The 26,596-nt window shown below is 42.2% G+C and overlaps 1 protein-coding gene across 1 annotated transcript; it reads right to left on the bottom strand.

The window, feature by feature from the left end:
* Window positions 1–893: 893 nt before the first annotated feature.
* Window positions 894–24,920, bottom strand: dennd4a (DENN/MADD domain containing 4A). Its single transcript, XM_071536251.1, has 31 exons — window positions 24,780–24,920; window positions 20,277–20,608; window positions 19,768–20,014; window positions 19,591–19,660; window positions 19,053–19,222; window positions 17,450–17,688; window positions 17,253–17,319; window positions 17,015–17,073; window positions 16,761–16,905; window positions 16,263–16,438; window positions 15,804–15,904; window positions 14,337–14,555; window positions 13,643–13,788; window positions 13,132–13,152; window positions 11,265–11,398; window positions 10,737–10,869; window positions 10,090–10,296; window positions 9,822–9,950; window positions 9,547–9,691; window positions 8,392–8,514; window positions 6,800–6,910; window positions 5,568–5,777; window positions 4,915–5,480; window positions 4,536–4,746; window positions 3,714–3,805; window positions 3,436–3,611; window positions 2,672–3,065; window positions 2,414–2,531; window positions 1,959–2,121; window positions 1,789–1,853; window positions 894–1,579 (listed from the first exon to the last, which is right to left on the bottom strand). Exons 2-31 carry the CDS (start codon window positions 20,585–20,587, stop codon window positions 1,443–1,445), a joined length of 5,085 nt encoding a protein of 1,694 aa, XP_071392352.1. The 5' UTR covers window positions 20,588–20,608; window positions 24,780–24,920; the 3' UTR covers window positions 894–1,442.
* Window positions 24,921–26,596: the final 1,676 nt, after the last annotated feature.

Genomic DNA, 26,596 nt, shown 5'->3' on the forward strand with positions numbered 1-26,596 from the left:
GTGGAGCTGCATCACACTAACAGACTTGAATGCAGGCAGGTTTTTGTCAGTTAACGATATAAGACAATATTAACATTGTGAACCATCACTTAATTCCACTTATCTTTAGAAATGGATTTGGATTTAGGCAGGTCAAGGCTGTTGTGTAAATTATCCTTTCATATGCTTAGTGCAAAAAGCCTGTCTCCAATATTTTATGAGCAGTCAGTTTTATAATGCATTGTGTGGTTAAAATGTCCTTTTCAATTTGTAACATAAAACAGTGTACTGCTTTTGAAATGGGTCTGTGGATTTAACTGAAATCTACACTGTACAATGAAGACCATAAGAAAATATACAAAATACCTGAATCAAATACTCTGTACATTTTTATAGCTCCATTATTGTGTAAATAAATTAACTTCTTTATGAAAATATTGTGTTGATTAAACCAATAGAAAACATTTATTTTCAATTTTTTATTTGTCTACCATTGGTATGATTGTACTGTTTTTGAGGAAATCTCTATCCTTGGTGGTCCCATACAACACATTAATTATGCAGAAAATTCATCACTTTATAAAAAGGTTTTGCTTAAAAAAACTGTAAATAAATCATAGCAGTATCATTCCCTTTTGGGTCAATTATTTTGGTTCATCAACATCTTGTACAAAAAAAGGATAAATGAATAAAAGTTGTGCACGTAGATTGAGTTCTCCCTTCTTGATTCAGAAACAATATCATAAATGTTTCATGTTTATGCGATCTAGTTTAGTGTATTAAGCTATGTGAGCGTGGCCCTGCCAGGTTTACAGGGAACAGATGAGGAGGAATTTCTTTGTTTTTCGTCTACTGCATGTACCAGTAACATCAGACAGAACAGTTAAGTGCTGCAGCTGCCAACAAAACTCTACACTTGATCATAGCCTGCTGTGCCGCAATGTAATGTAAGTGAGAATGAATGGCAAGAGCGCGTCTTGTCAAAGTGCTTAGTAAAAACATGAATGTCTAAAAGCAAGTACCTATGATACACACTCGACAACACTCCCGACACGGTCACCAGGACCACGGAGGAATTTGGACAACATGACCGTACATTTACTTTGTACATACTTACTCACAGCTTCAACAGAAACAGGTCATAAAATAGACTGTATAATAACTGTACAAACATTTACTATAGTTATACTGAAAATACAGAGGATTCTCTAAATACTTACAAACACAAGGCCTGTCACACCACACCTCTCAGTTGTAACAGTGTAAAAGCAACTCATGGCAGCTGCTTTACAGTTAAGTGTCATTTTCTCATTGTGCTTAAGAGCCGGCTCCATCTCTGTTGGGCCCGGTCAGTCAGGTGAGCTGGTCCTGAGTCTGAAGAGCTAGTCCAAAAAAAAACCAGCAGCAGCAGCGATGTTGGTTGAAGGAAAGTGATGGGACAGAGGAAGCACAGGAGGCTGAGTTCACAGACTGGACTCCCCAAAAGTCCTCCTACACTCCATGCCCCCAGCTCCAGGGGGCCGGTCACAGTTGTGTGTCAGCTTAACCTGGTTGGGGTTGAGGCGATCGTATGCCATCTTGTACTCACGGTCAAATGCATCTGCAAAGAAGAAGTAGGGCAATGGTTAGGTAAAACCAAGGAGTTAAAATGGTCCTCACTCAAATCGTCATTGTCAGCGCATTTGCCTTATAATGAAAAATACTTAATTTCATTAGCCTGAAGCGGCATGGCTGTGGATATGAAAGGAAATCACAGTCCTAGCTTCTAATCAAAGAAAAACAAGACATATTCTTTGCTTTTCAACTTACCAATATTAATGTTGCTCTTGCCCAAAGCCACCAGAGCAAGGAACAGTATATCTCGGTACAGGCTCCTTTAGGGAAAAGACAGAGGAAAGCAATTAGACTTTTGCTTCATATCATCTTTCCCACATGGTATATGTAGACTAAAAATCTGCTTCCCCTCCTGGTGTCCTTACCTCTGTCTCCTAAAACCCAGCTCCGGCCCAAGGAGCTGGATGATCTGGCTCATGGGCTGGTACACATCACTCTTCTTAATGCTCCTCACAAAACCCTGGAGGAGCTCCACGGTGAAGAGCTGGCCCTCTTCACACAGCCCAGAGCGAACTAGAGAGTTAGCACCTGCAAAAAGAGAGAGGGCAAGAGATAAGTCACCCTGATCAAAGGCTCCTTCATCTCGATCACTCAAAAATAAACTCTGAAAGCACAGCATTGTCACAGGAGGCATCGCAAGTAGGAAACGTGAACTGAATTATGCATGATTTCCATTTACTTTATATTCAGTATTTGATTTACATGTAAATATCTGACTTTGATCTAACTTGCCAGCGGAATAATTTTCGAAATGGGATTTTGCTATCTGAAACATATTCCATCACAATCTGTCACAGTAAATGTTATATTTGTAACCTACAGTGTGTGTTCCACAGGACGTAGCAGGGCTGAACTTTGTCTTGGTGCAACTTCAGGTTGTCCCACATAATCCTCACAAACACGTGTTTACTGTCCTCAGACGACACACTCTGAGAAGTCTGCAGGGGTAGAAAGCATGGGAGATTAATCCATTATTCCATTTCCTAAAATAGAACTGACAAAACAGTGTCTGTGCTGTTAATGGGCCAATACACACACTACAGATGGCTGAGCTGAATAGAGACACCTGTCTGCTTACCTGGTCTCCGTGGCTACAGTGTTGGGAGGCCAGGATAAGAGCTGGCAGGTTGCTAGGCAGCTCCAGCCTCCGGAAGTACCACACAAGGTTCCAGAAGACGATGGGGTGCTGGTCGACGACGCTGGGGGAGGAGATGGCCTGCTCGCCCTCGTTCACCAGCAGGCTCTCCAGCTCCTTCCACAGGACCAGGGGGCTGAGGTAGGGCACCGACACTGGGGCCGAGGGGGAGGCGGGGGCTGACATCATGGCTGGGCCAGCACTCCCACTGCTCTCCTGGTCTTGTGGGGGAGCTGTGGATGTTTGAGTTGCACAGGGTGTCGCAGACATTTTGGCCTCAGGATTGAGTGACGCGGACGTGTCCTCCTCAGTAACAGGATTACTTTCCTTACAGGACCTGAGGGGAGACACAGAGTGGATCTGTTTAAAGAGGCCACTGGGATTGAAGATGTTGTGTGTCTTTGAGTATGTATGCGCATGTGTGTGTGTGTCCGTGTCTGTGTGTGTGTGCCAGTGCCTACCGAAAAAAGTAGAGTGCCAGACTGTCTGGCAAGTCACTAATCCGTCACAACAGACAACCTGGCTGTGTGGTAGAGATACTGTTTGTGCCCGTATGAGATCAATGACATTAAACCTCATATTATTACTGAAGTCTGTGTGAAACGAAAATGGTGGATTTAAATATTCAGTACGTGTGTCCATATGTACATTTGTGCATGTGTGTATGTGAGTATATGTGTGTTGTTCTGTCTAAGGGGGCCATTAACCTGCTGAGTGGTCTCAGATCTTTGATTTCGACATTGAGGAAGGGCAGGAAGGGTGTGCCACAGAAGGGACAGGTGCTGTTGAGATTGGAGTCGTTTGCTGTCCAGCCAGCCATGATCTCCTCGTCATACACCAGACAGTCACAGGTCTTACACAGCGAGCAGCTGGACATCAGCACCTACATAACACAGCACCAGGGAAATTCCGCACTCAGTCATTAATTATATACTGAATCAGTCTAAAGATGAATACTGATCAGGTTTTTCTTTATGCAACTCACCTCTATGGAGTAATTGTGAGTGAGATGGAAACGGCTGGTGTCGGGGGAGGAATCTGGAGTGTGGGGAGCTCTGGAGGGAAGTGCCAAACCACCTAGATATGATGCAGGATGATGCGATTAGACACACAAATACATAGCCAGCATTTAACTCAACTACCAAAACCCATGGCTGTCATGTATACATGTCTGGCTGAAATGAAGCAAAAGTGGAAAGCGTTGTATTATGGGCAAAATAACTGAAGCCATGTTTGGGGCAACAGCTTAATTGATGATGATATGAATGAAACTTGGCAGCAACCCAATCCTAGTCTGACATCAGTGTGGGTTTCCTTTGCAGTACAGGTCTATTGTGTGTGTTTCGCGTGTACCGTATGTGTGTATGTGTGAATGTACATGTGTGCATGTTCATGTACCTATGCTTAGCATAGGCCTGTGGCTGACTGCACAGAGTCTGCACACTGAATCAACCCTCATGTCTGCTGGCCTAGTTTCCCACAGCACAAACACCCAACTCTACATTACTAAGCCCTACTCTTACTCTAAATTTAGACTGGTAAGAAATGTTTTGCTGTGTAACCAATACAGAAGTGCAGTTAAAAGAATGATTTAACATGCATGGCTGTAAGTCATTAAATTTTCATGTTTCAAATGCTTTCATAAAAACTGCAGACCGCTTTAAATGAATTTATATTGTATTGTTCATCTAAACCAATCGTTTCAAGATTCCAAGGACATGTATCAATGTAAGACCAAAACAAGCAGCTTTATTCAAACAATACTGATTACTCTGCAAAACAGAGTGATGAAGGATGTGGTACAGACCAGAGAAAGAGTTGTGTCTGAACACTCTGTTGGGGGTACTGGGGCTGCCCAGGTTGCCCCCCACAGGGCTCCTCCTGAGTCGGGACACACTGCCGTGCTGCGGGGAGGTGAAGCCATCTGGGTCCAGATAGGAGTCATTATCAAACAGGGACGAGCAGTCTGCCTCTCCTGAGGTCAGCGAGGACACGCTAATCTGGTCACAGTTTACATCCTGCGGGAGAGGAGGAAGAGGAAGAGGCACAACCCATCACACACAGCCTGGTGTAAGAATTATCTCAGAATATACAGCCAGATTACTGGACTTAAACATGGGGCCACTGAGATGTTATCAGAGGTTATGAAGGGAATATTTGTCAGTGAGTAATGGTGCACTACCAACCTGTGTCAGTGAAGTCTGGGAGGACAGGCGAGAGTAGAGGCGGCTGGCCTTCTCAGCCACGCCCTTCCCTGCTAATATGACGCTGCTCTTGAAGATGTCCAGAGTCGGGGTAAAGAGAGAGTCCATGGAGAAAGACGAGGTGGAAGGAGTAGGTGATGAGGGTGAGACCAGGGAGGAAGGCCTCTCTCTGTCTTTGTGACAGACGCCCAGAGGAAGAGACGGGGACGGCCTTAGCCGCTCCTTGGATTTGACAGGAAGGGGGAGGTGTGTGTTGGAGCGGAGCAGGGGAGGGGGTCGGGGGGAGGTGTGAGGTGATGGGGTGGGGTGGAGGAGGGGGCTGGAGGGGTTCTGCAGATCCATACTGGGGGTGCGGCTGCTCAAAGGACTGTGGACGTTGTTCATGTACATCTCGATCTCCTCTGCGAGGTCGCGGCGAGCAGTGGACGTGCCGCCGCTGTCCTCCTCACACTCCTGCTCCGTCTCTGTCGCCATCAGAGACAGGGGATCAAACCCCGTCTCAATACCTGTCCTGCTCACTGTCCCAACACTGCAGCTGACACTTCTCTCTATAGACACACTACAGGCGCCAGGCCTCTCCACTGCACCACTGCAGCTCACACGCCTCTCCACCAGGGGTTTCTGTTTATTAGTACCAGTCCCCGTCTCCTCTTCCTCTACCCCATGCAGTCTGTCAGCAGCTAGGTGGTGCTGCTTGGTGGAGCTGAGGTTCAGGGTGCTGCGCCTGGCATTTCCCTGTCCACCAGACAAGTCCAGAGACTTTGGCCTCTGCGTCTTTGGCAGAACTCCACATGGAGTTCTGGTGTCACTAGATGAAGGACTAGAATGCAGCCTGCTGCCATTACCTATGAGAAAAACATATGTGGAAAGACATTCATAATACAGAAAGACTGAAAAGCGGCAGTTATTAGCACAATCATAATGCCTTGATGAAGATGTTTCTATGGGTGGTACTGACCTGCATTGGTGTCTGTTGATGTGGGGTTTCTAATACAAGGAGAGGTGGTGCCGATTGGAAGTGAATCCTCAATCTCAGGTGCTAGAGATTTAAACCACACCAATTTGTTAAAGGGATGGTACACACTAAAATACATTTTTTTTGTGAGATGGAAATCTTTGTATTAGGCCATTCTATGAATTCTGATAAAGAATGACAACTGACAATACTTCACTCATGCATAAACAATTTTGCATTTGTTATGGAAAATCACAGCTTGTTGCTCCCCCAAGAGGTTCATTTGATGAAATTCAGTCTTTCTGAACAGTCTGATGTCGCTGATGTGGGAATTACAATCGCTGCTGCAGTTTCTGCCAACAGGCCCCCGAACTACACTCTCTGTGTGCCAACTGCTGAACATGAACTATTGCAGAGGGGCGGAGAAGGGGCAGAACTGGCAGTTGTGTAGCTCTTTAAAAGATAGGTGTTTGTGTCAAAAGACAGTCTTGTATTCTATCCCAAAACATTTACAAGCAATCAAGTTCTGGTGAAAAGCCACACAGATTTACTAAGATGAAGTAAGGACTATTGATCATAAAGGCTGCAAATAACATTGCAACAGATTCAATGCATGGTCATTTGAAATATAATTCTAAGCAACACGCCAATATAAATCAACACTGTCAAGCATGACATCACCTGATTACATAACAGATTCAATCCATCAGCGGAATCTCTGTCTCAAAACATCTAAATATAACAGCAAGTGGATGGGTTGAGAATACATTACGCCCACACTGGGATATGACATCCCAGCTCTTAAAGAGAGAGAATTCATTTCACTGCCAATAAATGGTGATTCATTTCTGCCATCAGGAAAATGGTCATTAAATGGCGAGGATTAGAAGTAGATGCTAATCCAGAACTCACTGGATTGCCTCTGTCCCTTGTCCTCCACCAGCGAGGTGTTGTCACTGTCTCTGCTGGCCAGCCTCTCCTCCTCTTTGGACAGTGAATCATAGCCTTGGTCTGACTGGCCACCTGAAAAAGAAAAACAAGCCTCTTACTCCTCTAAAAACTTGAATGTCATATTTTCTCTCCAGTTCTCTCTCTTTCTTCTCTCGGAAAGAGCTGAGTGAATCAAAATCCATCTCTTTAGTCTCCCAGGATCCTTATAAGAGACAACTGATCTGAGAGTCTTTCTTCAACAGACCATGGTGACACTCCCTAAGGCTTACAGCACATAACACTCCCAGAATAGAAAAGCAGGAGCAGGAGCTCAGGAGCGGAATATAATCTTTTGAAAAGATTATGCGAAATATTCACAAGGTCAAACGGAAAAAGAACAAACCTTCTTATTTTCATGGAATTACCGCTTTACTCAATCGCTTACTGTGGCGGGATAGGAAAGATGAAAGAGGGAATGACTAAGGATTGTGAGCCAAATTCAAATCCATGACATTGTAAATATATGTCCTTGAGAGCCTTAACCTACTGAGGCACCACTATACCCCAAGTTGTCTTTACTGTAATTTACTGACAGTAGAGCAGACATACCAAGGCCGAAACAGGCTTGACAGTACTGGAAGTGTTTGAAAGTGATTTGGAAGCGTCTGAGTGTTTGATCTTTTGATTGGACCACAATGGAAATATGTGCTGCAAAGGAGAACAGCCCAGTTAAAACTGTCTATATCTAGTTTACATTTCCCCCCAATCATGTGGAAATGCATGCTGTATATAATTATTTTTTTAACATTTACTCATCGTTTTTCATCATCTTTAAAATACAAACTTTACGGTGTCAAACGTAGCTTGAAATTAAGTTAACAAAGACGCCCAAACAAGACACGGACGTGACAATAAAGGTTGTAAGGCAACATGTTTTTGAGGGATTACTTCCTGGAGGAGACTTCCATTTCTTCCTGTGGGTGTCAGGTGTCTGACAGTAAGCAGAGCGTAATGTAATGTGTGCACTGATATGAAAACACTAAACTCGGGCGCAATGAAATAATGATAAAGCAGAGAAACTTTGACAAAACAAAATTAAGGCTTTGTGTTTACTGTGATGGAAATATCTAGCTAGCAATTTTCAAGTCTGTGGAAGTTGTTTTTCATACTGTATAAGAATGAATGGCAGCAAATTGCTTCTTCTGAAGGGAGGAAAACAAGCCCTGATATCTCCAACTACACTGACTGAGTGCAGACACCAGTAGGAATAACGGAAAGGAGAGGGACAACCTAGATGATTGGCAAAAACTTAAAAAAAAACAAAAACACTGGCATTACCCTTTAAGTAACACTTTCTTGTGTCTGGGGTCACATACAGTACATTATTTGTGTTATCGCATGTATTCTTCTATTTCCTAAATAAATCAACTCAAATCAAATGAAAAGAAAAGAAAGGGGGCCAAAATCATATTCACCATATTTAAGAGTCAAGAGGCGAGGAGTGGGAGAGACAGAATGAAGTGCTGAGAGTGAAATAACAGACAGAAGAAAGGAGTAGTGTTGTAGCTTGTTACCTGTACTACATCCATCATCACTGGAGTCCATTTTAGTGAAGTCGGTGTCAATGGAAGTGTGCTCAGCAGAGTCATTAGCACTGTCGAGACTTCCATGGCTGACTGTGTCAAGATCACTGCCGTCTGAAGGAGGATAACAGAATTGAGAGTGTATGAGTGTAAAATACATTACAGTCTGCTATCAGGAATATACAACAAGAGCCTGGCTAGTATATGATCACTGCAGTAATATACTGAACAGTGCTGTAATCATTATCATCCAATGCAAAGATACGTGGATGTTTTAAATGCCATATAGCTATCATCTTGAGTGCATATCATTCAACATAAAAGGGATGCCAGAATCTGACAATTCAGCTTTCACTTTATTGTCTTATTTTTTTCTCAAAGGTCACAGAGAGCAGGGTGCGAGTTGAATCACTCATATCAAAATGCAAATTGTAGCTTCACAAATTGCAAATTCACTGAATAATGACAGAACTCAATACTGGCTTAATAATGAAAGAGCCTTTATCATCTATTATTTCTTTGTAGACTGGTTGATAAGAAACTTTATATCACAAAACCATCCACTTTCTGAAACCACATCCACTTTCTGAAGTGAAGAAAATGAAAGTGAATAGAACCCTATCATCATACAGCGTTTTGGTGTAATATAGATGCATGATGTTTTTTTATTAGGTTTCCTCACACACACCATTAAGGTAATGAGAGTCTCACTGGGCTGTTGTGGGAATAGGGGACTGACATCAAGAGCAACCTGTGTAGTGGGGAGGAAAACCTCTTTACTCGTTTAATTGATGTCATGAAATGCTGGGTGGGAACAATAAGTGCTGGAGGAGGCTGGGATAAACCTGGTTATGAGACCAGAAGGAAGGCTGGCAGGAAAGACTTTTCTCATAAGATCAAACTAATTTATATTACCATTCAACCATTCAATTCATTGACTATCAGAAAGTCATAATTGGCTGAAAAGCTGAAGTTAATGCAATCTCATACAACTTAAAACCTTATTACTCTTTGGTAAGAGGCAATATTCTTTCATATAGAGAGGGTTTCCATTATATTTGGGATTTTCTGTTGAATTTCGTCATTGACTACTGCTGTGCGTGTTAGTGTCTGTAACTAGCCAGGGCATAAATTCTCTAGTCTTACCTGAAAGTTGAGGATCTCTGAGTGGGGGCTGCTGTTTCTTCCCCACCTGCTTGAACTGGACCACACCCAGGATCACATTCCTCAGCTTGCCCCACAAAAAGTACCCTCCTCTGGTGGTGGAGGGCCAGGTGCTCTCCAACACCGCCTGGAGCAATAAAAATAGTTTGTGATCATACATTTTCAGACTCATATTAAACAGGATGAACTGACCAATCAGTTAAACTTAGAGTCAATCTTTGTCCATCTCTTATTGTACAAGTACCAATGGCACCCACCTTGTTGTAGTAGCCATAGGTGATGGCATTGGGTTGAACTCCAGCCTTCTTCATCTCAAACAGCACCCTGACGGCCAGGACTGGCTGGCCGTACTGGCCACACAGCTGCAGCAAAACACGGTAGCACACCTTGGACAGAAGAACATCAGAATTTAAATATCTAGATATGTTTGTTATGATCAACAATGAATGTGCACTATATTCATTTCAGCATATTCTACTCTTTGTATGTATTAGTGTGGTTTCCTTATATTCTGTGCTTTCCTACCTCATCGGGAGCCTGCAGCTTCTTGTCTTGCATCTTCCTCAGCACGTCATAAGCCATGCGCAGAGCCCGCACCTTAGAGTGGCAGGTGCTGACATAAGCCGGTAGGCAGATGAACCACAGGCCATAGCAGTGTCGCAGCAGACACTTGGACCACATCTGAGGCATCGATGAATAGGTTTTGGCCATCTTCTGAGCCAATTTGATCTCCTGAAATAAGAAAAAATTGACCAAACGTAGAGACGACTTCCTTCCTCTTCCTTCAGCGACTAGATTCACATTTTATTTTTACACTTACACTCTTATCCACAATAACATGCAATGGGTGCAACAGTAAAACAACCTTAAATCCCTGGACTGCCAACATCACAAGCAAACAATACCAAGGAGTATAAGGGTCAAAGCCACAGTGCCTGGACAATACATGCAATAAATATTGTCCTTAGAATTATCATGTATCATAGAAACAAGCTAGGTAAAGAAATAAGAGCCAGGGAGAAAAAGCAGGAAGGTTTGTTGTTTTCTTTATGGCTGGTATTCCTGAGCTGTCAGAAAAACAATAATTTATCATTCACCCCTAAGGCTAAATACAAAAGCAATGGTATTTATTAGTCCACTCTCAAGAGAATCAGACTATTTGTACGGCTGACCTGTTTGGAGCGTCTAAAGATGGCCGTAGGGCTGGCTGGGCTGCTGTGGCGCGGGGCCATGCTGGCTGATGGAGGATTTGGTCCTTCCAGTGGCTCCAGAAGCTTAGCATTCAGCACAGGGAAACCAGAGTAGCTGCAAAAAGAGACATAGACTTTCAGATACTCTGACATGTACCAAAATAGACATCAAATGTACTTCATCCCACAAAAACACTGGCAAAGCCAAGACATGTACAATAAGTTGGCTTTGACACCCTGGAAGCTTGAGCACCAACATAAGAATCCAAAAGCGATATGTTCCAGCTCAAAATAATCACAAAGCCCTACAGCAGTGACAAATTCTCCAACAATAGAGGCAATTTAAGCTAAGTCTCTCCCTTGGGAGCTGTATTGTGTGCACCCGTTGCAGTGAGATGTGCTCTTAGAGTGTATGTGTGTGTATGTGTGTGCGTGTGTGTGTAAGACTGAGAAAGAGAGAGAAAGAGTCTGTCTGAGCCATGGTAGGGAGACAGATCTGCAGTACGGTACCTATAACACAGAGGATGCTCCTCTCCCTGCGGCAGAGGGGGCAGCTCTGGAGGGTTAATATAGACCGTGTGCTCACTGCGGTGGGATTCATCCAGTTCAATCAGTCTGGTGTCCTCTGGCCGTTCACTGTCCATCTGGTTTGCAAGAGAAACACACATTCATCATTGATCTACCCTCCGTTCTTCGATCGATCCCCCAAGCTATGCTAAAACACAAAGCCATAGGCGCTAATGCTGTCTGGGGACTCATGGGAATCTGATCTCAGACCTCAGATCAGATCAGATGTGAGGGTCAATGCGGACAAACTGACATCAGTAATGAGTCCATCCATATCGGGATTATGGCCTGTGTCCCCACTCCATTTATCTAAAGGGCACTGCCAAGGCAGAGGTTTGATCCTATGAATCCTCCACTCCCTTCCAAGGCTAAATTAATCTAGACTGCAGTGACCCGAACATAATTGCAGTAAAGTTGCTGTAGGGACATGAGACTATTACACTGTACAGCTCTGGCAACAAACTAGCCTTTGCACTGAACTGCCACACTTTCTTTACCTAACATCTCACTGAACGAGTCTCTGACTGGAGAGCAGTGTACAAAGGGCCGCTGTCTGCCTTTGTGTCTGCCTGTGTGTTCAGGACAATAGCAGCAACACAAACTCTCACTGAAGGAGCATGTCAAGGTGAAGCCCACATGCTCTCTTATAGAAGGAGAAATCACCACTGAATAGCTGTCTGGCAGATTATGAAAGCCTGTTACAGTATGTCGATGTGAGGTCACTTGGTTTATTTGCATCGATCACCAGCTAAGCTTGGGCATGAGCTCCAAAAACAATGTTGATAATCTGTGCATGCCATAATGTGAGCAGTTGAGTATCTCTCTCATGTTACTGTGTTACAGGGTTTGTTCCACTCAGTCGAGTGGATGATTCAGTCAACTGCCTCTCTCTGACCTCTACGCCCTTGCTTCTATTCTGGTTTATGTTTTTCCTCTTAAACCTAAGAGGTCTTTCTCAATCACCCCCTTGTTGTCAACCTCAGCAGCAATGAAGCTGAATGAATCAATGCTTCCACTTCTCAATAAAAACCGCATTGACCATTCATACAGGAGCTCTGAGAGTTCATGGGATGCAACAGTGACTTCCTGATTGCACAAGTTTGCAGTTTGGGGGTTATGTTTTGTCTTTTTTCCTGTTGGAGAAATGTGTGAATCCCCCAATGCTTAGGCATCTAACTGAGAATGAACTAGTCCGGATCCCATAGGATTTTAATGCCAAAAGTCACAACAGTTAAAGTGCATTCAGGATGACTGTGACAGAACAAATAAGGATTATTGCCTCTGTTTTTGTCTTTCTCAATCACTCTTCCACACACTTCAGAGAGGCTGTTGGAGAGGGGACAATGCACAGAGGAAATGTGGAATGGCAAGCACAAATAATTAATCTCAGTGTCTCAGCGTCACCTCGGACTCTACAGTAGTTCTGCATAACCTCTCGGTGTAGTTCATTCTAATGGCACTTGATTCAATAATGCACACTAAGATCGCTAACGTGCAGGGACAGCTAATGCACATCCTAGCCTTCAAGACCTTTCATGCACTTTCAACTTCACTGTCTCTCCCCATGATTTATTCATAGTGAGTACACAGACACACACACACACACAAACATTCAGTGGAGCTGAGTCACACACATAGGACAAAGGAAGAGCTTGTGATTACGACTGTACATGATACTACATAAAACAACACAAACACAACCGGCGAAGCGTAACGTTGTACCTTAAACAAGACAAATAAAATATTCGCTCTCTCAAACACAAAAGGTTTAGACTACAAAAGGGTGATATCTCAAGTTTTGGAAGCTTACCTTGCCTCCAGTGGTGAATAGCTACCAGCAGCAGAAAGAGAAACACACATAGCAGAGGTATAGAATCAAATGAGAAGAAGACGACAACAAAAGAAAGGCAAAAAACGAAAGAAAAGGAGGACAAAAAGGCATTTTGAAGAAACAGAAACAGGAAACAGAGGGAGGAATTGCTGATTAGAAAAGCTTAGTGTTGGTGTTAATGAGTGGCTCAAGGGAAATGTTGGAGTGCTAATTACTCTTTGCTTGTTTCTATTAGTTCCTGTCATTTGCTTATTAGTTCTGCCAATAGCTTCAAATAAAACAAGACATTAATAAGACATCTTAATTTGAGAGGATGGCATGTGATTAATCTTTCCTCTAAAAGACACAGCTTATTAAGAAGTTCAGTAAATGGGCAGAGGCAAGACCAAAATACTCTTACTGGAATATTGTTCTGAGACAGCAGAATGACGAGTCTCTTTTGTTCAACCACGGGAAATTCATTGTGACACAGATGAGTAGCAAATCTCACCTTATCAACACACTCATCGAAGAAAGCCAGGCTAGCATCTTTATCGCTGACAAAGGAGCACTCCTCTATGAAACGGATGAACATTTGAGTCTTGGTCATGAGGGAGTAGAACCGCTGATGGGAACGGTCTCTGCTCTTCAGAAATCCTATGAAAAAATAACCACAATATGTAATGACAGATGTATGAAGATGACAAGTGGGCGACCATAAAGACATCAGTATCAGACTGCTTAGCTGCCTATAATTATACAACCTGTCGTTCCCTTGTCAAGCTGGTACAGAATGTTTAATGTATGTATTCGGGGTCAAGGCACAGACTCTTAGAGCAACAATGAAGCCACACTTACAGGAAATAAATCCTGCGGTACGAAACAAGTTGTTCTCCAGTTCTCTGCTTGCATAAGAGCACACAGATGTGCGGGGAGATTGCGCTATTAATCATGGTCGTTTCTGTGACATGTCATCCATGCCTAATTTCCACTGAGGCTTAAGCTAAATCACCAGAGTCATTACAGTAGTGATTTAGGCCAAACTTTGATGGCGTGGCTCCAAACCTTTACTCCCTGACCCACTACATAACTCAATTACATGAGGGCAGGGCAACAATACTCCGTCAGCGTGTTTTATAATTACATTTAACATGACATTCAACTTACTCAACAAGACCGGCTCTGATGAGGAGACCGAGGCCTACCTTGGAGGTCGAAGAGGGAGCTGGCGTCAGTGGTCTTCTCGGAGGGGGCCTGGGTGATAGGCAGCAGGTAGGAGCGGTAGCCCCGCAGGATGGCTGCCATGAAGCGCAGGAAGGCCTCCTGAATCTCCAGCTCCAGAGTGTGGAGGCTCTTCCCACCGTTGAGCTCATTGTCAGTCACCGTGTGCTCCATCTGCACATCCTCACGGTTCAGCTGACCACCTGAGTGCACACAGTGTTAACGTGAGTGGAATGTATAAACACCTGAATGGGATATTGTGAACACCTCCACAACACATAGTCACTTGTTAAAAAGAACACAACTGCAGCACAGAGTTTACCATACACAGCACAGAGTCTCAAAATATTCAGTGGAAGGCACTAGAAAAATTAAATTGGTTCCTTGCTGTTTTGCATTTTAGTCTGTTTCACAGGAACAAGGGGCAAAGGCTCCAACATTAATACATTAGCTAACCAAACAACAGCTTGTTAGCTTCTTTACTGAAATCCATGCATTGCTGGCAACAATGAATGTTAATAATGCTGAAGCAATTTTTTGGTTAGCTGGAGTGCCACTTTAGGAACTTTTACCACAATGTGCCAAATGCGCAGTGAAGACAACTAGCAGAAGGCCAAGATATACCTTAAAAGGAAAACTCCACCCAAAAACACTTTCTGGGCCCATTTTGTGTTTTTCAATATAATGACAAAATCATTTCAACTATCTAAAATATCAATGATAAATGTCAGACTTTAGTGTCAGTCTGTCAGAATCAAAGAGCAAAGGCTTCTTTCTAGAGCTGCGATTTTACATCAGGGTTCAACAATCACACAGGGATAAATCCATTGTGGAAGAGGCAGAGATCTCCACAAACATGTTGCATTTTGAGTAAGGGGCAAAAGTCACACTGGGAAACATATGAAATCACTAACTTAAGTCAAACTAGATGAAGCAGGTTGAGGGAAAGTGGGTACGCTAAAAAGTAAATTACAACACTAAAAAAATAACTCCTGTAATGTATTAAACATCACAAATTAGTGTAAAAATGATTAGTTGATTCATCAATTAGTCGATCAACAGAAAATTAATAGATTATAATTTTGATAATTGATTAATCGTTTTAGTCATTTATCAAGTATCAAAATACCAAATTGCTTTGCTGGTTACAGCTTAACAAATGCTAAGATTTGCTTGCTTTACTATGGAGATCATTATAAAATAAAAAAAATGTCATTATTTTTTACATTTTATAGACTAAATAATGAATCGATAGGTTAATCGATAATGAAAATAAAAGTTAGTTGCAGCCCTATCACAAATTGGTATGTAACAGTGTAAGAGTATCTGAGGGTGAAGAGTACCTAGGTTTTTCTTTTAAAATTCACTGTAAAGGTTGACTCAACAGGCTCAAGCACATAACTTATTTATGAAACAACATGCAGACTGACACAGCATCAGACTGGACTCACCCTCGATGAGCTGCTGGTGGAGCTTGTTCAAGGTATTCAGAAGATGTTTGCAGGCTCTCCTGGGCAAGATCTTCCACGTTAAAGCCTTCTTGTCCTCTTTACTGAAAACACACCATATGGTTTTCATTACACGGGGAGGACACCCATAAAACATCACCAAGAGATATAGGGAGGGAGACAGACTCACTGACACCAGTACTGACAATTTAATCTCCCCACAAAATATCTTTTGCATTCATGTGGGAGATCAGTGGTACCCCAATGTTCTTTTGTATGCAATAAGAATATTTCACATTCCGGTCCCTCTCGTTGCATAAGGGAGGCTTTAGCTGACAGATACCGATAACCTTGTGAAGAACTTTAATGATCCTATCCTAGAAAAACCTCAGATAAGAGAAGACGATTTTAGGCTGGGTGTGGCCATCAATCACAGAGCGGCTGAGGTCAGAGGTCACTCACTGGGAGATGGTGTTGGTGTCCAAGTCCACACAGCTGATGTCAGCTGGGGGAACGTACAGGTCAAAGTATCGGGAGTCCACACCCACAATGAATGGACATGGTGCACTGAGGACATCAGCCAGGGCCAGGGGGCACAGAGGGATGTAGGGGCACGGCCAGTGGAAGGGGAAGATCATCTGAAAGGGTGGAGACAGTTCCATCAGTGCAATGCATCGATAAGATCCAATACATACAGTACGGCGACCACAGAAGAGATGTAGCTGATCTGACACAAAGAGCTAGGTAGCAATCTTTCTTCCTTTCTCCTCTTTTTTAATATTATATATGCACACTACTTTGAAGAACATTTTTCAGAGGTAGAAATAACCGAGAAGAGTGTTCTTTACTGTGATTATGGGTGCTTTGGTGATGCCTCAGCTCTGCTTCTTACATAGTGCATCAACATCCTAGTAATAATCACAATAAAGTGTTATTGCCGTAAAGAAAAGTGAGACTTACAGACACAAGGGCCTCTGTAACACTGGTCAGTACAGCTGGGCGGAGGGAGTGAACCAGGATCTTGTGCTCAGTGACAGCCAGCACCAACAGGGTGGCTGCGTTCTTAGGGCCTAGATTCAGTAGTAACGTGGAGAGGCTTCCACCACTACCACACACACACACAAACACACACAAATAAACAAATGGGTCCAAAACAAGATAGTAGCAAATATGTTGTCATGGTATAGTTTTGCAGTCCACTGATGTTTCAGTACCTGAGAGGCAGTGGAGAGGACACAGGCTGGCTCAGTATCAGGCTGTCATGTGGAGACAACTGTGAAAGACACACAGGAGAGTGCTGGTTTTACACACAGTACTGATCAAAGCATCAGTGGGTGGAGGAATGAGCTTCACGGCTACAGTGTACAGTGTATGGAAATACACGTCATGTCAACCCAAATAGTGATGGCTCCAGAATTGGAGCCATCACTATTTGGTAAGTTTCAAGCTTACCTGCACAAGGATGCGTGGTCTCTGAGTGGAGGGGAATGGGACAGTCTGCATGAAGTGAGAGATGTGCCTGTGGATTAAAAAAAAAGAACAGATTCCTAAAATGTGAGGCCAAGACCATGACTAAACCATCTTTGAGGCAGAGTGTCCCACAGACCTCAACAAACACACTAAAAATGAATCCGTAAAACACTGCTCACTTTTCAATAGGCAGTGCATGTGGCCCAGAGATAGAGTATCGGTAGAGGAAAGTGAGAAAGCTCCTGAAGGACTGGAAGAAGGGCCAGTGGGAGAGCAGGCAGACGCTCTTGTTGCTGTGGACACTCCTGGAGCCATCAGGTCCAAGATCAGAGCTTTGGAGGCCCAGCTGAGAGCGCTGTCGCTCAGTCAAACTCTCCTCTGAGTACGGCTCATAGAACTGGATGGCTGCACCATACACCTGCACAAGAAATGAGCACAATATAAGTGTGATTATCAACATAAAGAAACAACACAAAGGCATGTATTAGTTTATTTCTGAATCACAAATCTTTCTAGCAACGGCATTGGCTTGCTAGAAGGTAAACAACAATTTAAAAATGTCATTACAAAGTGCAAATAATATAATTTTGATAGAGAGCTTGTGAAATTGTGATGGGCAAGCCGTCTCATTTGTGGTTACTACAGCAGAGTGAAATGTAGCTAATATAACGATTCATTTTTCTGCCCCACGATATGTATTGTCACATTTTTGTACTGTGCTATAGTGAATTTTGATATATTGTCCCATCCCTAGCATGCACACACACAAAAAGACATGGCAACATCCTGATGCAAACATTGGGAAGACACAAACCACAACAGTGATACATACTTCGAAAGCAATGAAGTACTTTATTTGGACAATATGATGTTATGGCTTCTCCAGAAGGGAATTTTCATCAAAATAAAGCAGCTAAAATGGGGCAGCTAAAATATACTCAGTGCTTTGAAGTCCTTCCTCATACATAAATAAAAAAAAACATGCCAGGCGTGACAGTGCCAGGAGAATAGCCAGGAGACTAGAGGTTGCGGGGAAGAAGCAGTGTGCACTGAGGCATTCTGCATTTAAGAATTGTGCACCAGCCTAAGTGGTGGATGAGCTATCCATTATTCAAAAGATCAACTGCAAAAATTCCTTTTATGCTGCATTGCTTTCAAAGGGTAACAACCTTTTAGTATTCCAAATGCAGACGTCAGATCATTTCTGATTCCAGTCAGCATTTAGAAGTTGATTAAGATTGTCTGTTATTCTTAGAAATACTACTGCAGTTCATCAACAAACTAATCCAGAAAGGACAATTGCTATAGCACAGAGAGGGAGAGAGAGAGAGAGAGAGAGAGAGAGAGGGAGAGAGAGAGAGAGAGGGAGGGAGAGATAGACAGAGAGAGAGAGAGAGAGATAGAGAGAGAGAGAGACAGAGAGATAGACAGAGAGAGACAGAGAGAGAGTAGGTGGCTGAAATGAAGCAAAAGTGGAACGTTGTGTATTATGGATACAAAAACTGAAACTAACTTTGGGGCAACCGCTTAATTAATGATGATGTGACTTGCAGGAAACCATTCCCTGAAGTCTGTAAACAGTGGGGATTTCCTTTGCAATATGGGTCATGTGTGTGTGTGTGTGTGTGTGTTTGTGTGTGTGTCCATAATTGTAGGTTTCTGTGTGTTTGTGTGATACAAAGAGAAATTAGATAAAGAGTGCAACTTGGACATGGCAGAGTGAAAAAGATTAAGCAAAAGAACATATTTATTGCTAAAGCCAATGTAAGTAGGTGGTTCTACCTTTTCTCCAGAGGCCCCTGTCAGTACAAATGTGGAAAAGACTGGGAGGGAGTGTTTGGTGTGAGCTGGCCAGCACTCGATGGTCGCCCCCATGGGCAGGCAGAACATAGGCACAGACTCGGGCAGTGGGAAGGACTCGTAGTCCTCCTCAGGGTACCTGCACAGCAGACCTGCACACAAATACACACAACACTGTCTAACACAGTCTTCAACTCCGCTGCCTGTTCAAAATACGATCCTTGACTTACAGGCAACAAGAAGACCTAAAACTAAACGAAACTCCATTATTCTTCATTGCTCATTGTTTTGATATTGTTGGCTATGTCTATTGTTTTTTGTGTGCGGTATTGTATTTTATTGTATTTTATTTATTGTATTATGTCACATTTTAACCAACCTGTGAAGCCAAAGGCAAATTTCCACTATGGTGGACAATACAGTTCTATTCTATTCTATTCTAAATGGTAGTGACATATTTACAATCAGGTTACTCTAAATTAAGCTTAACTCAAAATACAAATTCTATACAGTGCTTTACCTGCTTTGTATGCAATTGTGTTGGCTTTAGCCAGAGACTTCTTGTAACATAGGTAGACTGAGGATCCCCACTGCAACATGGGAAAAGACATAGACCATCAGAGTTTAGAGAAAACATGAATTGTTATTTGTGCAGATACAATAAAGATACTACAGTGTTCTTAGAGCTTTATCTCACCATGCTGCTGTTGAGGTTCTTGTCCACCTTGCAGAAGGTATGAGGTGGTGTCTCCCCTTTGCCTGGGATGATGACGCAGACATCAGTGACAGCCAGTGAAGTGTGGGGCTGGCTCTGCGGGGCACGGCGGTACGTGATGTAGATGCGCTGGGAGGATGAGCTGCTAATGTTGGCAGGGCGACCTGAGGGTGTGGTCTGGACTATGTGACATCCAGACTTCAGCTTTTCTTTCCACTCATACAGAACCCTGAGATACAAGGCAGGGTTGGGGTGGCTTTTAATATGAAATTCACAATTGAAACAAACCACGCTTAAAAATAACCATTTAGTGATTATGGCTGCACAGGCTCAGCATTAAGTGACTGGGGAGTCTTAATAATATATCCCCAGCAGGGAGGTCAAACCAGTGGATGTGTATAAAAGTAGATTACTGTACAGTGACCCAAGACAGGGAAGTGATTAGTGCCGCTGGGTGAGTAAAGGGTCAGTGACTGAGGATTACTACTCACCCAAGATCCGTCAGTGGAGGCTTATCTCTGCCTCGCTTGAAGCACAGGAAGATCTGTGGGCCTCTGAGGGTGGCTCCATTGAGCTCTGCAGAGAGGCCTGAGGGGGTGCTGTCCACACACGTGAAGCCCTGGGGTACCTCTTCACCCAGGGAGCGGATCACCACCGCTACATCGGTGATGGGGGCTTTGGGCTTAGCAGACCTAGGGCAGGCGTCGTCGAAATGGAGCTCGTCCTCCAGAGGCTTGGACGAATCCGTTAGTCCGGCGACCACAAAGTAGTCAGCAACACGAGGCCCTTTATCCTCCATCATTTCCCATTCCCACACTGTGGGCTGGAAGGTAGCGAGGGAGAGAGGGGGAGGGAAGAGGAAGAGCTTCAGTTATGCGTTGTCATCAAATTGCTGGGTATAGTCTAGATTGAAAACAAGAGAAGAATCCTTTGCCAGCAGGGAATGACCTGCCTGAGGAGCCTAGGCCGGATACATCAGTATCACCTTTTAAATTACTCTTTAAAACTCACTCACTAGACTTGCTTTACTAATTGTCAGACTGAATGTATGCCACACAGCATCTAAAATAGACATCACCTACATTACATACACTCCACTGAAGAAAAAAAAGAACACTATATAATGAGAGCATCTGGAAGTAGTTAGAATGCATTCCTGTCTGCAAAAACACCATATTTCATCACAAAATATGGGAGTGCTTAAGACCATGACCTTGCTATATGCCATGACCGATTATGTAGAATAAAACACATGCCTTTAAAAAAAAAAGAAAAAAAAAAGTCAGAGCATGTGTTGAAAGGAAAAGTACCATAACCACGAAACGGAGAGACTGCGCTGTACTGCAGCAAAAAGCTTTTGCAGAGCTCTTACAGAGTAATATTCAGACACCATATATTCAGCAGTGCTCAACAGTGTCATGAAATAGAAAGCGGAGAGGGAGTGCCTGTGAGTCAGCTTTATTACAAAGCATGGTACTGGGGGAGCCCTCTCCGTGCTGGGCAAGCTTAGTGTGAGTTAGTTAAAGGGCCTGCTTTATCTCTCTCAGCAGTTCCTCCACACTCACCAGCAAACTGATAAACAGCTGCCTATTATTTCCCCACTGGGATATGAGGAAGTTAGCATTAAGCTATCGCCTCCTCTCTTCTGGACGTGTCACTGCTAGGAACCATGGCATACAAGAAGCGGTGTCCATATCTCACCCACTTAAAACTTTGGCCTCCACTGGCTTCAAGGCTAATGGCTCCGTATGCCGTTCCCCCACATGGCAGAGTGATAGGACAAAAACCAAAGCACTGCTTATAGGCTTAGGGAATGAAACTAACATGTTAGCTAACATGAAGACATGGAAACAGTACAGTACTGCATAGTAAGCACACTGCAGCATTTACATAGTCATGCTGTGGGAATGATTCAACCATCTGTAACTGATCAGCTGGACATCAAAAAACAGTTATCTTGAGTTACTTGGCTACAGTATCCGAGCCTACCAGAAATCACTGGCCGACCAAAAATAAAAACAATTTGCCGAGGAATTCAGTCAGATAGACGTCCTGTTTTATGCCCTATCTGCTGTACCTGTAAATCAGTGGGAGTGACAATCTTTTTTTCCCCCACAAATTATGACTGGACTAATGCATTGTTATTGCAAAGTTGTTTATGGTCTTATGATGTTTTGATTCAGCTTAACAGTACTGTACAAGAGTGTTGAGTGCATTGTTGGCTAACTGAATGACTCAAAGAATGACTCGGCAAGCCAAATAGCTAAAAGTTGTCCAGCTTTTGCTGCTCTAGCTATCTCCTTCAGTTCTTTAATAGTGGGTTTTGTTCAAAAGGAAAATTATGATAGCAAACGCACTTATGAATTATTTATTATCCTTTTGCGGTCTTTTGTTCACTCAGGTTCTCATAATTGATTCAAATATTGAACCGAACCTGCATGTCATGCCTTACTGGAGTGCTGAATACCTACTGACTCATTGTAAGACACACATTGACTCTTCTCAGAAAGATTTTGTTCTGACTATTAAAGGAAATTTTAAGCTATTCCTAGAAGCCTTGCGAGTCAGATGAGATCTCAGGCTGTGAACAACTGAGATCTTGTCCACCTTATACCACAACTACTAAACTAGGGCTTAACTGGCCTTCTCTACAAGTGGCACTAAATCCTTTTTGTCGAGTAGACAATGAAAATAGTTTAAACTTTAGCTATTATTGGACATATTACATGACTATAAAGTCATGTAATATGTCAAATGTCAAATGTCAAATAATAGCTAAAGTTTAAACTATTTTTTATCTACAACAGAAGATATGATGGTCAAGTATAATTTTGAATGTGATCCAAAACACAGAGGGTTCACAAGATTTCCATCGTCACTGTAAAAGCTTCCACCAGGCTGCTGAGATAACACCAAACACAGTGACAATGTAAACATAGAGGAATGAAACAACGCTGTAAATCTCAGAGGAATATTTCCATTGTGATCTCTGTTTACAACGCACCGTCTTCAGTGGCGTAATAGCAAAAAAAAAGCAAGGCCTAAATTATTCTCTTAAGCAGATACACCTCTCCTTTAATGTGACACACCGCTTAATACCCGCTCTTAGCCACACATTCACCTTCAAATTACTGCTAAATATATAGCTGATGGGACGGCAGATGTGTTGCCTAATACCTGGAAGATTTAGGATTAAATATAGATGTAATCTCCAATTCCAGCTATAACACGGCATCCACTGCGTCTATTCCTCCCCCTCAACAGGAAGCACAGACCTAAAATTATATCTAATCCTCGCCATAGCAACAACATTGTAACTGAACATGACTGAACATTTCTCACACAGATACTAAAAAGAGATGAGAACATTGTTCAGGTTAAGAACAAGTCTACTAATGAGCTGTGTCATTACCAATGATGTGCTCGGCTCAGTATGGGTCCATGTTTGTTTTTCCACATGATTTTTACTATCTTATTATCATATCAAATTAAAGGCAACATATGGAAGTTCAAGACTAGAAGTCAGTGACTCAGAAACTTCCCAGAAACTGCAATCTTTTCATTCATCATAGAACTGAGTCTTTCTTCACAAAACAGAACAAATAAGGAGAGAGCGGATATCCTCTGACCAGCTAACAAGCCTGTTTCTCAACAGCGATTTCAAAGTGTTTTACGTCCTCAAATAAAAACTTCCCTATTCACATCCACTACTATTTTGATGAGTCACCTCTAACTGTCAACTCTTAAGTGATGACGCATAGTCAATAATTTGTTCAACAAAAAATACAAATAATGGAAACTGTGTTGTTCAAAGTTTAAACATTTGAAAAAAAAAAGAATCAAAATGATGGCTGGCATAAGAATAAAACTCACTATGGATTTTTTTTATTATAACAGCAGCTGTCTCAATGGTAGAGAATATCTTCCATGCTTTTTATGTATTGTGCAAGGAGCAACATAACATTTTTGCAACATTTTTCCTCAAACAGCCATTAAACCTTTCAAATGTATTGACACAAGCAGTCCTTTCAGTATATACTGTAATGTGATTTTGTGATGTGAAATGAAGGCCTTTGACCTTTGCTTTCAGCATGACAGTGTAGGTATAATATGGCCCAAGAGACAGTGGCTAATGGGAATGAGGCTGTGTAGCAGGCAGCCACTGGGCTGTGGCAGGGATTAGAGGACTGTGTGAACAGCAGGGGGCTGGGGAGGATGGGCAGTCTGATCTGGGAGGGAACACCAAAACATTTCACTCAGCATCTGTTCCCTCTTTGCCATGAAGGCAGCCCTCACCCTCTTCTCAGCCATTTAACACGCAGGCATTCCTTGTGTTTGACAGGAGGGACCCTACTTGATGAGGAAACCACACTCACCCCATTGGAATGGAGCGAGGGGAAAATACTCTAACCAAGTGCTGCTGGACATAGAAAAACACAATTACCACTGAAAGGATCCCAACGAGCCTAAATCAATGCTTGCAATTCGTACATTGGCATTAGTTGGTCTACCATCTTATATATCAATCGGTAATGGCCCATAACTCTCAAACACACATTAGACCAGTCGCTGTAATATAGTATACGGGTTTTCTCTTACGTCCACCTAGAAGAAGCCATCTTATGGAGCATCTAAAGGGGAATAACCTTCCATATGACTTCGTTGTAACCAATGGGCTCACTGTAAACATAGTGGTTCACACACAGGCTACGATGGGCACGGTGAAGCATTATAAATTACTCCTAACACACATAAATCTGGACAGCAAGAATATTATCTATAGTGCAATCAATTATCTTTTTTTTTTTTTTATCTTAATCAAGACATCCAACACAAAAATAATAATTGAATTCATCCAGTATTCTAACAAAGACATCACCACAAATAGCAAACGATCAACAAATCTCTAAATGCAAAAAATAAAAACGACCATAACTAAAAAGATTGAATGTGTAAACTACGTTTCTATTTATTCTAAATCAGAAAATACTCACATCTCTGGATCACGACGGTTGTTAAGATGATCTGTCGAATATCTGTCGAAATATACCCAGATCTCACTTCAAATGAAATGTTAATCTCCTAGTTTTTGGTTCGTTGATTTTTTTCTACATTTGTTATTATAAAAAGAAAATAAAATAGCGCTCAGTCGAACAGACGCATCGGAACAGGCAGTACAGCCCTACACTTGGCCCGAGAAGCGCTTTATCCAGACCTGCGCGGCTCACGTGACCGCTTACAAACCCCACCGACGTCACTGGTGACACAACGCTGGCAGCTCTGACAATGAAATAACGTCTTCATATTGTGGGGTGAGGTAGGCTACATTTTTTGTTGTTACTTTTAATTATGCTCAGGCTTGGACCACTGCACATAGGACAAATAAAGAAAAAATATATTTCCGTTAGTCCCTACAATGTTTATAATAATAATAATAATAATAGTGCTATGACAAAATTAACAAATATTCAATATTTGGGGGGAAAAAAATGCTGTCATGAGAATAAAACTCTCTGTAGAATATTACAGGGTCTAAAGATGTTTCCAGATAAAATACGATCCTTTAAGGTAATGATATCTTCCACACTTTTGAGATATTGAGCCATGATCATTATCATTTCTTTTCTACCAAAACAGCTACATAGAGTTTTGCAATTAAATATTTTGATTGTGGAAACACTAGCAGATTTATGTATACTCTAGGTGATTTCGTGATGTTAAATGAATGGCTTGACTTTTAGCCTACTTTCAATATGACAATGTGGGTATAAAATGGTCCAATCAAACAACAGTAATGATTTTGAGTATTTATATAAATAGATATGTTCACAATGCTACATACATTGTGAATCACAAAGTTCACAAGATTCAGGCCTAGCAAGTTTCTTAATATCTAGTTTTGTGCCAGGAAAAACATAGTTGTGAAATCACCTAGAGGTTAATGGAAACAGATATCTTCTGGCATCTTATAGGCTCGCTAGACAGAATATTTTTCCACCCACTGTAAGCTAAATTTATTTAAATCTAATGCAGCAGGAACTTGTACCTGGTTGTTAGATGTCACAGACCATATAGGCATAAAACAAACAAATATATTCAACAAAGTGTGTTTTGCTCAGACCTGGACTGCTGCCGGTATTGGACCTGATTATTAGTATAGTCAGTATATATTCATATAATTGACATACGGCACAAAAAAAGTTTGACAGCCAGTTATAGAAAAGATCCTAAAAAAGAGCAGAACTCCTTTGGTACAGAAGATTGTCAGAAGTCAGGTGGTGATAACCAGCTCACTTGCCCTCTGCTGCCCTTGTGTGGTCATTATCAATATGCACAGTTTAGTGGAAACTGACAAATAAGCCTCTTTGGACACAGGTCTACTTCCCATAAGAGTCACACACAGAAATCTTAAACAGGCTATTTTTTAAACAATCTTAATGTATTTCCAGTGTCATCCTTATGTAATTCTATAATTTTCATATAGTGGTATCTGCACTGGATTGACATGCAGTTTTGTTCCGTATTTGTTTGTTTAGGTATCACAGGTCATGAGAATCAACATTCACACCATCATACATTTTTTTCTTCATCTCAAAGTGCAGACATGGTATCACCCTTACCAAGGGGTTAAATGACAGTAATTAGGAGATTACTTTAGATGAAAAAACAAGTAAGATGGAAAAACAAAAACAAACAAAAACAGGGAGAGTGGGATGAATGGTCCCCCCACCCCACTCTCCGTGTTTTTTATTTGCTTGTTTGTTTTGTCTTTTTTTCATCATTCTAATGTCCCAATTGCTGACCTTTTACC

Source organism: Centroberyx affinis, unplaced genomic scaffold (genome assembly GCF_046629955.1).
Source record: "Centroberyx affinis isolate AG114_WGS23_722 - 3 ecotype Tasmania unplaced genomic scaffold, CSIRO-AGI_Caff_v1 ptg002853l_1, whole genome shotgun sequence".
In the NCBI taxonomy this organism is placed as follows: Eukaryota; Metazoa; Chordata; class Actinopteri; order Beryciformes; family Berycidae; genus Centroberyx; species Centroberyx affinis.